Source organism: Monodon monoceros, unplaced genomic scaffold (assembly GCF_005190385.1).
Source record: "Monodon monoceros isolate NGI ecotype Baffin Bay Population unplaced genomic scaffold, NGI_Narwhal_1 Super_Scaffold_1, whole genome shotgun sequence".
Lineage (NCBI taxonomy): Eukaryota > Metazoa > Chordata > Mammalia > Artiodactyla > Monodontidae > Monodon > Monodon monoceros.
The window spans coordinates 69,697,495-69,710,272 of NW_021703765.1; the positions used below are offsets into that span (position 1 = coordinate 69,697,495).

Here is a 12,778-nt window from a genome sequence, read left to right on the forward strand (position 1 = left end):
CTTAATTTTGCTTGTTTGGGACCTTGACTAAAACAGAATGAAACTACAGGTATATGTGTATATTCTTATGTGACTTGCTTTCTTTGAACGATGCTGCTTTTTTTTTTTTAATAAATCGAACCATGTTGATGGGCCTAATTGTGATTCATTCACTTTCACAGCTGTGCACAACGTAATAGTTGAATTAAACCTCTTTGTTGAATCTCCTTATCCAGGATCTGGCATGTATTTCCATTTCTTGAAGTCTTGTTTTGTGTGCTTCTGGAGTGTGTTAAAAAGAGCATGGACTCTGGAATCAGACTGTTGAGGTTTGAATCTCTGTCAACTATACTATCTGTGTGGCAAGTTATTTAACCTCTCTGAGCCTCAGTTTTCACACCTGAAAAATGGCAGTGAAGTACCTATTACCTCATAGGGTTGTTGAAAGGTTTCAGATGAATTCGTATATGGAAAGTACTTGAGGTAGTGCGTGGTGCTCTGTGTAACTGTTTGGTATGGCTGTAGCATTATGTGATAGTGATAGCCATGTATTTTATTATTGTTACAACGTGAGGTTGTTCCCTGTTTTAGCTTGTTACAAATAATGCTGCTGAGTGCTTCTTGTGTTTGTCCCTCACTGCACATAAACAAGAGGAATGAATTTGCTTGGTCATGGGGTGTGTGTCCTCAACTTTTACTAGGCTATGCTAAATTGTTTTCCAAAGTAGTTGTACCAATTTACACTCCTATCCACAGAGTTTGAGAATTTCTGTTGCTGGACATTTTTGCTATCCTGTCCTATCAGGTTTTTAAAGTTTTACCAATTTGTTAAGTATGCAACTGTATTCCATTGGGGTAAAAATTTGCCTATTTTGTATTTTTATTGGCCATTTCATTCTTCAACAAAATGCCTGTTTGTCATTGAGCCGGTTGGTTTTTCTTATTCATCCGTAAATTCTCTTTATGTGTTAGAAATAGTTTTTCTTTCACCCTGTACCTTTTCTTTTCACTTTTTAACTATCTTTTGATAAACAAAAGCTCTTGATTTTCATACAGTCAAGACTGCATGTCATTCCCTTTATGGCTGATATATTTTTGTATGAATTATGAAGAAATCCTACCCCATGGTCATGAAGATAACTTTTACATTCTCTTCTAAAGATTTATAGTTTTGCCTTTCACATTTAGATCTTGATTTTTGTCACATCTTTGAGATATAATTTCACATACCATTCAGGCAATTCACCCTCTAAAATGTACAACTCAAGTTTGTTATTATCAGTATATTCAGTTGTACAACCATCACCAAAATCAATTTTAGAACATTTTCACCACCTTAAAAAAATTTTTTTTATACTATAGCAGTCACTTCTCATTTCCTCCCAAACCCACTAACACTTGGCAACCACTAATTAACTTTCCATCTCTCTATATTTGCCTGTTCTGGACATTTCATATAAATGGAATCATGTGATCTCTTGTGACTAGATTCTTTCACTTAGCATAGTGTTTATCCATGTCATGTATCAGTACTTCATTCCTTTTTATTGCCAACTAACATTCCATTGTATGGACACACTACATTTTGTTTTTGCATTCATCAGTTAATGGACATTTGGGTTGTTTGCACTTTGGGGCCATTATGAATAATGCTGCTGTGAGCATGTCTATATGAGTTTTTGTGTGGACACATGTTTCCATTTCTCTTGGGTATATACCTGAGAGGAGAACTGCTGGGTCATATGGGAAGTCTATATTTAACATTTTGAGGAGCTGCTAGGCTGTTTTCCAAAGTGGCTGCACCATTTTATATTCCATCAACAGTGTGTGAGGGTTCCAGTTTTTCCACTTCCTTGACAACACTTGCAGTTGTGTGACGTTTTGACTGTAGCCATACTAGTGGGTATGAAGTGATGGCTTATTGTGATTTTGATTTGCATTTTCCTATTTCAACTCTTTTAATATACAGACTACCTTGCAGTGTCCTTCCACAAATGATGAAGAAACTAGATAGTTTGTTCTATAGAATTTCCCAGGCTGAATTTAGGTGATTGTGGTGGAAGCAGTTATTTTTAAAGTGTTTCTCATTCTTTGTTTTCCTTTGAATTGGAAATTAGATTCCAGACCTGTGCAGCCTAAACACTAGTCACTAGCCAACTTTGGCTATTTAAATCTAAATTAATTAAAACTAAATTAATATTTCAGTTCCTCGGTCTCATCATATTTCAAATGCTCAGAGGCCATGTGTGGCTCATGGCTGCTGCATTGGACAGTGAAGCTGCAGAATATTTTCATCCTCTCAGAAAGTTCTATTCTTTTGAAGTGTTGGCCTGATCAGGTTCAGTGAGGCTTAATCAAGATTAAGCTGTGCATGATTTGAATCCATTGAAATCTGAGATTTGCTTTATGACCCAGGTGGTGGTCAATTTTTGTCAGTGCTCTATGTGCTAAATGTATACTGTGCGATTGTTGGGTGTAGTGTTATACTTGTGTTAGCTAATTGTGCTGTTTAGATTTTCTCTGTCCTACCGATTTCTTGGCCATTGTTTTCTGTCAGTTGCTGGCAGAGGTTAGTTAAGGTCTTCCACTGTTAGACTGTCTGAATAAACTATAGTGCAGTTGACCCCTGAACAACATGGGGGTTAGGGGTGCCGATCCTCTGTGTAGTCGAAAATCCACTTATAACTTATAGTTGATCCTCCGCAGATTCAACCAACCACAGGTCCTGTAGTACTGCTGAAAAGCAGTTTACTCTTGAAAAAAATCTGCATTTAAGTGGACCCACAAAGTTCAAACCCGTGTTTGTTCAAGGGTGAACTGTATAGTATGAACATACAGTGGAGTACTTTGCATCTAAAAAGGAATGAGGAATGTCATTGTAAACAACTCTGAAGGGATCTCCGGGATAGATTTCCCAATGAAAATACAGGTGGAAACATAGCATGTAGAGTTTCCAAGCATATGCCTAAGAAAGGGGGGAAACAAATCTACGTGTGTATTTGCTTCCATTTAAGAAAAGAAACAATTTTAGCATTTTAAAGCTTTTGAAATGGTTGTTTACAGTGGGAAGAAGGGAATAAGGTGGAAGGGACAGGCATGGGAGCTACCTCTTTGAATATGCCTTATTTTGTTTTTGGTATCATTAAATACATTTTACATAATGATAAAACAAAATTTTAAAATTAGTTTCCCCAAATAAGGAATAAAGCAACAGGAATGGGCTTCCCTGGTGGCGCAGTGGTTGAGAGTCTGCCTGCCGATGCAGGGGACACGGGTTCGTGCCCCGGTTCCGGAGGATCCCACATGCCGCAGAGAGGCTGGGCCCATGAGCCGTGGCCGCTGAGCCTGCACGTTCGGAGCCTGTGCTCTGCAACGGGAGAGGCCACAACAGTGAGAGGCCCACGTACCGAAAAAAACAAAAAAAACCAGGAATTAACCTAAATATGTATCTGGTTGCTGGTATAGATGGCCACATGGAAATCAACTATTTTAAGGGAGCTTAAAAACACAGTAATGTGCCCATACAAACCCAGTGAAGTACATTCGGAATAATTTAAAAAATTTCAAACTGTCTTCAGTAATCATGTTGATGATGGTGTTCGTATTGCTATTTTGAGACGGTTGTGTATATTGTGGAATAAAGCCAATGAGTAATTGACCGTGTCACTGAACTGGAATTTTAGATAGGAGAAAGAGGAAGAGATATAAGTAAAATGAGTTTAAGCACAAGCCCCTTAGTTGTGTATGTGAATTGGTAGAATCAGAATAAACTCATGATGTGTATTATTTTAAGAAAACTTCCTTGCTCTCTAGTGAAAAGCCTTAGAAACAATGATCAACCCAGTGGCAATGAGCGCCCCTAGTGTCTGATTATGGTATCTACCACCTCCCCACTGAAAGAAACCAGAGCTCCTTGGGTAGATTCAAGGTCTGGGCTGAGAATATATAAAATAAACCTAAAAACAGCTTGGCAATTTGATAAGCATGGAAGCTATCAAAGACTATTAAGGCCATGTCAAAAGGACTCAAGAGCCCACTTAAAAGGTTCCCACTGGTCAAAAATCGGATAATTTTAGCATCAGTAAGGGTAAATAATTGCCACGGAATGAAATATATCAAATACATTTAAACCTACTAGCTCATAATATTAAAAACTCATTGTCCCCTTTGAAGGATGCTACAGAACTAACTCATTATTCTGAAAATAGGAAATCAAGCATTTATCCTGCCTTTTTTTTTTTTCTTTTTTCAAACTGTACCTCAGGGTAACCAAGTAATTGATAAGGTTTCTCTTTATAGAAAGATCCCAGCTAATAAATGAAGAAGTGGTACATTACCATTTTTTTTTTTGCAGTCTTCTAAGAAAATGTGGATTTAGGCAATGTGTGTAAGAACCCTGACATCTCAAAATGACAGCGAGACCTCATGTGCCTTCCACTGGAAGTACACTTCACTGCCTATAAAGTCTTTTTGCCAGGGTAAAACTCAAGCCTGTATTTGATGAGTCCTCTAGGTCAAACTACCAGTCTTTAGGAAATGCAGGGCAAAGAAAAACATGTTAAACGACCCCATCAGCATGCAATCAACAAAAATCCAGAAGGTGGGAAATTCTACAGGACAAATTGTCCAATTTCTTCAACAAATACACAGCAAGAAAAAAGGAGAGGGAGCCCGTAGAACAAGAGAGACTTGAAAGACCCATTGACTAAATTTAATGCGTAGACCTTGTTTGGATCCTAATTTGAGCAAACCAATTATACCAATATCATATAAGATAGAGAAATTTGAACACTGATTGTGTATGATAATTAACATTAAGGAATTATTGTGAAGGTCTTTATATATAATAATAGTGTTGTATACATATAATTTAAGAGCTTTTTACCTTTTAGAGATACCTACTGAAATATTTATAGATAGTGATATGGTATCTGTGACTTCCCTTGAAGGAATCCCTCCAGTGTTGGGAGGAGTGGCGAGGCATAGCTGAAGTAAGAGGGGCCGTCGGTTGGTATTTGTTGAGGCTGAGTAATGGGTACATTGGGTTTGGTATGCGTTTGATACTTTTGTGTGTGAACATTTTTTCATAATAAAACTTTAACTGTATATATTTACAGGAAAAAAGCTCTTTAAGGAAACATTTGAGGTAAAAAAATAGTACTGGTGGTATACTGATATGACTATAAATGTAAGGGAAGTCATCAAATAATGAAGATTGGGGAACATGATACAGGGGACATGCAGGGGTTTGCAAACTCTCCTTTGCCCTCAGGGCTCCTCAGACTCTCTTCCAAGGACTTTCCCTTCCATCTTAATCAGAAAGGCTCTGCTTTTTAATTTTGTACATTGAGGTTTCTTATGACTTACCTTGAACAAAGTGTTCTGAAGTATAAAATAAAATTCAAAAGCTACAACTCAAGGGCTTATTTTCTCCCTTAAAAAAATGCCTCCTTCTCATTTTCCAAGCTTAAGGATAGTAGCCAAACCTGTTGGCTGAGTTTAACATGCAAGAGCTGTGGTTCACATTCAAACTACTATTCTACCAATGGAAAAGCCTTTTGGCATCTGTATTAGTCAGGTTAAGCAGCCTTAGGCTATAGTAACAAACAGCCCCCCAACTCTCAGAAGTTTACCATAACAGAAGTTTATTTCTTGTGCACAAAGTCTACTAGGGTCTGGATGATTCTTTAGAACTTCTCCATGTGATGACTCAGGAATCTAGGCTGTTTCGGTTTTGTGGCTCATCCATTCAGTGAGAGAAGTTCTCAATCATTGCAGCACTGAAGGAGTCCTAATAACCCACTAAAGGGTCTGGCACAAATGTCACTTCTATTCACAACCTGTTGTCTAGAAGTAGTTATGTGACACCACCTAACTCCAAGGGGAAATGTGGGGCAGCCCATGGAATATCTGGCAGGCATTTCTGTTGCTGCCAAAGCTTCTCACCATTTTTATTCACATTGTGCCCACCTCCCCCACTGCCCTCCATCCCCCGGACACACTGGGTCAAGCACTAGATTGTGTAGAAGGTGATCTGATCAGATCACCATTGACAACATGATGCTTCCAAGACAGTGGTCCCGTTGGGAGCATCTCATTGAATCCCTTGCCTTCAGATGAGTGAAATACCTAAACCATCCAAGACAAAGGGTGGCCTGCTCTATTTTGCAGTGTCTGCTGCAGAGCTTGCAAACTAATGTCCCATGAGGCTAAATACATGCTATAGGACTTTACATAAAATTCTACGTTTTAAACTTTTCTTGAGGAATTGAAAGGTTTGGCAACACAAGCCGTATATCCGTCAACCAGCCAAAACCGAGCAGTGGCTGCACACAGATGGCCATTCACTCCCTAGTCTTAAGTGAGTCCCGGCCACCTGCAGCTTGACTGAATCCCAGTACCTGCTCTTTAGGTAGCAGAGTTTGTGATCACTGCTGTGTGTGTTTGCGCGGTGGTATCTACTACAGTTTTATCACCCCAAAGATGGAGTTCTTTCATAGGTATAGTAAAGACCTCTCACTCTTTAATTTCCCTCTTATCTGGTCATTTATGGTGTTAATGTTCTCTTCTTGATAAAGTCTCTTAATCGTCTTCTTTTTGGTCAAAGCTGAAATCCTTCCATTTCTTTATTACTGTTCCCCTTTCTGCTCCAATATTTATCCTTCTGACCGTTCTTGTCAATATCATTAGGCTCCTCTAGTTTGTTCACACCCTTCTAAAGGTATTTTGAAACAAACTAGATAAAAGAAATCCAGATAATTAGAATTGAAATACTGCGACAAACAAAACTCCAGGCTGACATGGATAGACTGTGCTTTGGCCCTTGCAAGTTAAAATTATTGTCACATTCCTTAATCTAAGAGGTTTTGTCAAATCTCTTTGGGCTGGAAGGTCGCATAAGGTGCTGGGCCTGACTGCAGGACTCACTCCTGTAAGCATGCTGCGGCTCCCATCTCTAGGACTGGAATAAGAAAGAAGCTTTGTTTCAATCTCTGCACCCTCCACCCACAGAGATCCAGCTGCAGTGATATTTGCGGGTACAGCTCCAGAGATTACTTCAGACTCCAGCCCACTCCTAATTTAATATGGGGCTTGTTGACTATTTACCAGCGGATTTCTTTTTTGCTTTATTGTGGTCTTGTTTCTAATAATCGTATTATTAATATTAATGAGGACAGAAGCCAGTACTCACAGAGCTGATATTGTATCTGACACTGCTCCAAGAGCTTTCCATGGTTCTGTTCAAACCAATAACCCTATGAAGTAGGTACAATTATATTCCATTTTACAGACGTGAAACAGACTGGGGCTTGGAGAGATTAAGAGACCTTCCCAAGGATTTGAAACTGGACAGACTCATGTTCCAAAGTCCTTGTGCTTCATCACTATGCTATACTGCCTCCCTTATAAAAAATATTTAAAACGGGAATATTTGTAATCACTAATATAGTTGGATCTAAATGCATCGTTTTCATTCTTAGCAGGTGATTGCGCCTTCTAGCTGCATTTAGCTAGTGAAGGGAGACACCTGGTGGTGATCTTGTTTTTTAAAACTTTTCATTATGGAAAATTGCAAGCAAGTACAAAGTAAACAGAAGAGTATAATCCCTCCTGTACCCATCACCTGGCTTCAACAATTATGAACATTCTGCCATCCTGTTATCATTTTTACCTCTACCTATTCCCCATCCTCTCCCCACTTGATTATTTTTTATGGTTCTTTTTAAAACAAAATGTACATGTATCATAATGTACAACATTGTAACCATTTATCTTGACAAATAGATACACCCATGTAACTCAGAGTCCTCTCAAGTTAGAGTATATTTCCATCACTCCAAAAATGTCCTTGGCCAGGCAGTCCCCCCATAACCAGGCAACAATTGTTGTGATTTTCACTGTCGATTAGTTTTGCTTGTCCTAGAATTTCATATAAATGGAATCATACAGCATGCAGTCTTTTGTGTCTGAGTACTTTCACTCAGCATAATGTCTGTGTCATTGTGCATACCTGTCATTTCTATTTTATTGCTGTACCCATTCTATTGTATAGATGTTCCACAACCATTCTCCAGTTGATAGGAATTTGGATTGTTTCCAGTTTCGGACCATCATGAATAAACTCGATGCAAACCTTCATGTTCCAGTCTTTTTGTGGACATACGTCTACATTGCTCTTGTGTAAATACTTAGGAATGGAATTGCTGGATGAAAGGGTAGAGGTTTGGTTAACTTCATTAGAAACTGCCAGACTTTTCCCCAGTGATTCCATCGCCTTACCTTCCTGCCAGCAATGTATGAGAGTTCTGTCTGCTCCACAATCTTGGGAGTGTTCGATATCGTCAGTCTTTTTCATTTGAACTCTTCTGGTGGCATCTCATTGCGGTTCTGATGTGCATTTCTCTCATTACTAATGATGTTGAGCACTTTCCTATGTGCTTATTGACCATCTGTCTATCTTCCTTTGTGAAGCATCCATTCAAGTCTTTTGCCCAATTTCTGTGTTTTTTGCTTTTTTTTAAACTGAGCTGTTGGAGTCTTTTATTCTAGATACAAATCCTTTGCAGGTATCTAGTTCATGAACATCTTTTTGCCAGTCTATGGCTTGCTGATTCATTTCTTAACAGTATCTTCTGATGAGAAGGTTTATATTTGATGAAGTTCTAATTTTTTTTTTTTGTCTCTTACAGTTACTTCTTCCTGTGTCCTAAGAAAATTTTGCCTTTCTCTGGATGCAAAGATATTCCCCTCTATTTTCTCCTAGTAGCTTTACAGATCTTGCATTTATATCTAGATCTAAAATCCATCTCAAATTAATATATATTAACTCTATATACTTATGTATACATATATAAATGTATACTTATGTATACATATATATGTATACATATATAAATCCATCTCAAATTAATATATATTAACTCTATATACTTATGTATACATATATAAATGTATACATATATAAATGTATACATATATAAATGTATACTTATGTATACATATATAAATGTATACATATATAAATGTATACATATATATATAAATGTATACATATATATATGTATACTTATGTATACATATATAAATGTATACATATATAAATGTATACATATATACTTATGTATACATATATAAATGTATACATATATAAATGTATACTTATGTATACATATATAAATACATACTTATGTATACATATAAAACTCTATATACTTATGTATACATATATACATATACATTATACATATATAAATACATATATACATATATACTTATGTATACATATATCTAGATCTAAAATCCATCTCAAATTAATATATATTAACTCTATATACTTATGTATACATATATAAATGTATATACTGTACAATATATTTTATTGTATAATATACATACATATGTATGTAGTCTGATGCAGGGGTTGAAATGCAATTTTTCCTTATAGATATCCGGTTGTTTGTACACCATTGGTTGAAAAGATTTTCCTCTTCCGCACCAAGTTGTTTTGGTACCTTTGACAAAAAGCAGTTGGCACACAGTCTTGATAATCTAAAGAAGTGTGAGTCCTCTAGCTTTGTTTTTCTTTTTCAAGATGGTTGTGGCTATTCTAGGACCTTTGCACAGCCATGTGTGCCAGGTGTCCATTTATTGTCTCTCAGATCCAAATTCACCCTTCCGTACCTGCTCTGGGATAATGAAGTCGACTCCTTAAGCATTTCTCCTTGAAGAGGGCATGATGTCAGTCTTTGTCACTGGAAGGTGCTGGAAGGGCATTGCAATAGCAGAAGTTTTCTCCTCACGGCTCCTTTTGTGATGTTTTGCTTTTCCTTGCCTTTCAGCTGCCGTCAGCTGCACAGTGGGATGTGGTGGGCAGACATACACGGACTGGGTACCCAGAGCACGGAGTCCCTAGTGACTTTGCAGCCCTGGCCTGGTCACCACCTTGCCACAGTCCTCCCAGTACAGACATCACACACTCCAGCCCTCCTACCCACAGCCGCTCCCCACTCCCTCTGCACACCCCCAGCCTCAGCTTACCTGAGCCCTGGAGAGCTGTTTCCCACGGCCCTCCCAACCCAAACAGGGCAGCACCAGGTCTCCCGCCCAGCGGTGATCTGGCTCCCTTTGCTCGTCTGTTCCTGGGAGGGTTGTTCTGCTGCCTGGTCTGGCCTTAGTAACCTAGCAAGATTCTCCACCATCCAGCGGGCTGCCACCAACCTTCTCCGGGGAGGTCTGAAGCTCAGCCTTTGGGAGGAGACCCTCCAAGTTTGTCCTTTGTTGATGTTGAAATACTCCTCTGCAACAAGATAGTCTCCTTCTGACCAACGTTCTCATCACTCATCTGGGAATTACATAGGAAGTTTAGGCAACTAACATTCAGTGAGTACATCATGGTCAGGAAAGCAGGCTGTAGGGCCAGGCTATCTAGGTGCATACCCTGGCTCTGCCTTTTGGCAGGTCTTGGACATGTTTTATAACCTCTCTGTCCTCAGTTTTCTGGCCTGTAGAATGGGCATGATAAGAGCATAGGGTCAGAATGAGGATCAAGAGAGATAATACATGTCAAGCATTTAGTGTAGTGACTAACATAGTAAATGCTCAGTTCCTGGCAGCGGCCGCTGTTACTACAGTTATTGCTTTTACTATCATTACTTGTATCCCTAACTGGATCATAAATGCTTAATGAAGAGAGCATAATTTAATCTCTGCTCTCAACTATCCCCAGGGTTCGGGATCTTGCTATTTCCGTTTTAGACGCGCAATAAAAATGACAGAATAAGTGAGTTGCTGAGGAATGTTCTGTTTCCTGTAGAAAGAAGAAGTGCGGCGGAAGCACATTCGTCTGCACATGGAAAGCGCGCTGACTGCCCGGGACAAGGTCGGGGTGCAGGATTTTGTGCTATTGGATGCCTACACCAGTGAATCTGCTTTTCTGGACAACCTTCGCAAGCGTTTCAGCGAGAACCTCATCTATGTAATGTAACCCATTTCTCAGCTGTTTTTCCTAGAGTGGTGGCTCCCTTCTGGTCTTGTCTCGATGATCGTGAACAGTATCACTCTAATTAGGTTAGGCATTAAAGGGGGGTGTCGAGGGACCACTGTCAGGTACACTTTGATTCTTTGAATTAAGACTTTTATGTCTGCTGGTGGCAGAGACCCAACTTAAGTCGGCCTAAGCTGCAAGAGGGAATCTATCAACCTATGTAGCTTCAGGGTCCAGAAATAGATCTAGGGTCTAGGGTGATGTCTTGAGGACTCTTTCCCATCCCTCTGCTTTCTTTTGCGTCGGTTTCCTTCTGGAGCAGCCTCTCTACATGGTGGTGAGGGGACTGCCAGCGGAACCAGGCTGATACGTTATCCTCTTAAAGCTGCTATTGAGAAGGGAGCAAGTCTTCTGGGAGACGGAGGATGGTCGGCTCTGATTGGCCCATGTTGGGTCATGTGTCTGTCTCTGTACCAATCCGCATAGGTAGAGGAATATTCTGACTGGCCAGGCTATTCCCAGGCCCACTTCTAGAGGTGAGGGATGAGGCCAGTGGTCCCCTGACCTCATGATATGGACTGAGAGCTGGAGAAGTTCTCTCAGAGGAATCTGTTGGAAGAAGGGGGACTTGATGGCAGGCAGGCAAAAATAAGAGATGTCCGCCATATCCCAGGAATCTTCAAGGGTCAAGACTGCAGTATTTTACCAGAGCTCTGTTCAGGTTGGTCTCCTTGCTTCTAATGGTCAATTTTTATTAAGATCTCCATTTATCACTCCACCTTGGTTTGATTGGTTGCTGTTCAGGTAAATTCCTTTAAGGGTGCACTCAACAGTGTTTCTGTGTGTGTGTATGTCTGTGTGTGTGTGTGTGTGTGTTATTGTTTAATTTTATTAGCTTTTGCTAAGAGTAAATGAGATGATCAGAAGCAGTTTAAAAATATTAAAAAAATTTTTCTTATAGTTATTTTGTTTGTAATAGTGCCCATGACAGTCTACATGTGGAAACCAAGGTTACCAAAAGAAACAAGCAAAGTGTTTCTCAGAGTGTACATTTTTAATTGTGGAAATAGATTTCATCTATAAGTTTATGTATAAGCAGAAGAGAAATAGTATGGTTTGGGGAAGTATAAGTGGGATGATAGGATCATCATGGATAAACGAAATGTTTCCAATCTGAACAGGTAAATTTCAGAAACTGTGCTCTATCTTGGAAGATTTCTACTGATGGAAGCGATGCAGAGTTTTAGTCAAAATACTCATCTGTGATCCGGCTCTCTGTTTGACTTTGTCCTAGAGATTGGAAATAATAGTTGGGATGATTTTAGCATAATTTAATGTAGGCTTGAGTACCTCCAGTCTTTGAGACTCTGAAATGAAAAGCAACAACAAACTCAGAATCTGAAAATACCAGATATATTTTTTTATACCATTTTAATTAATTTATTTATTTTTGCAGTACACGGGCCTCTCACTGTTGTGGCCTCTCCCGTTGCAGAGCACAGGCTCCGGACACGCAGGCTCAGCGGCCATGGCTCACGGGCCTAGCCGCTGCACGGCATGTGGGATCTTCCCGAACTGGGGCACGAACCTGTGTCCCCTGCATCGGCAGGCGGACGCTCAACCACTGTGCCACCAGGGAAGCCCTCCAGATGTATTTTTAAAGGAGCCTAAATATTTATTTTTATATATAAGAGCTTAGAACTTTTATTCATAATCATATTCCAAGAAGCTTTCTTTAGTGGCTATACTGCAAATATAAGTACTTCAAACGCTTGAATATTAGTTGAATCCAACAGTGAGGTCTAGAGAAATGAA

The 12,778-nt window shown here is 39.3% G+C and overlaps 1 protein-coding gene across 1 annotated transcript in view; it reads left to right on the top strand.

The window, feature by feature from the left end:
• Window positions 1-10,796: 10,796 nt before the first annotated feature.
• The window catches only part of MYO1H (myosin IH), a 43,254-nt gene continuing 41,272 nt past the window's right edge, over window positions 10,797-12,778 (top strand). Inside the window, exon 1 of the mRNA XM_029225024.1 lies at window positions 10,797-10,954. Within this exon, the coding sequence (XP_029080857.1) occupies window positions 10,829-10,954 (126 nt within the window). The 5' untranslated portion in view covers window positions 10,797-10,828. The remainder of the gene's footprint in view (window positions 10,955-12,778) is intronic.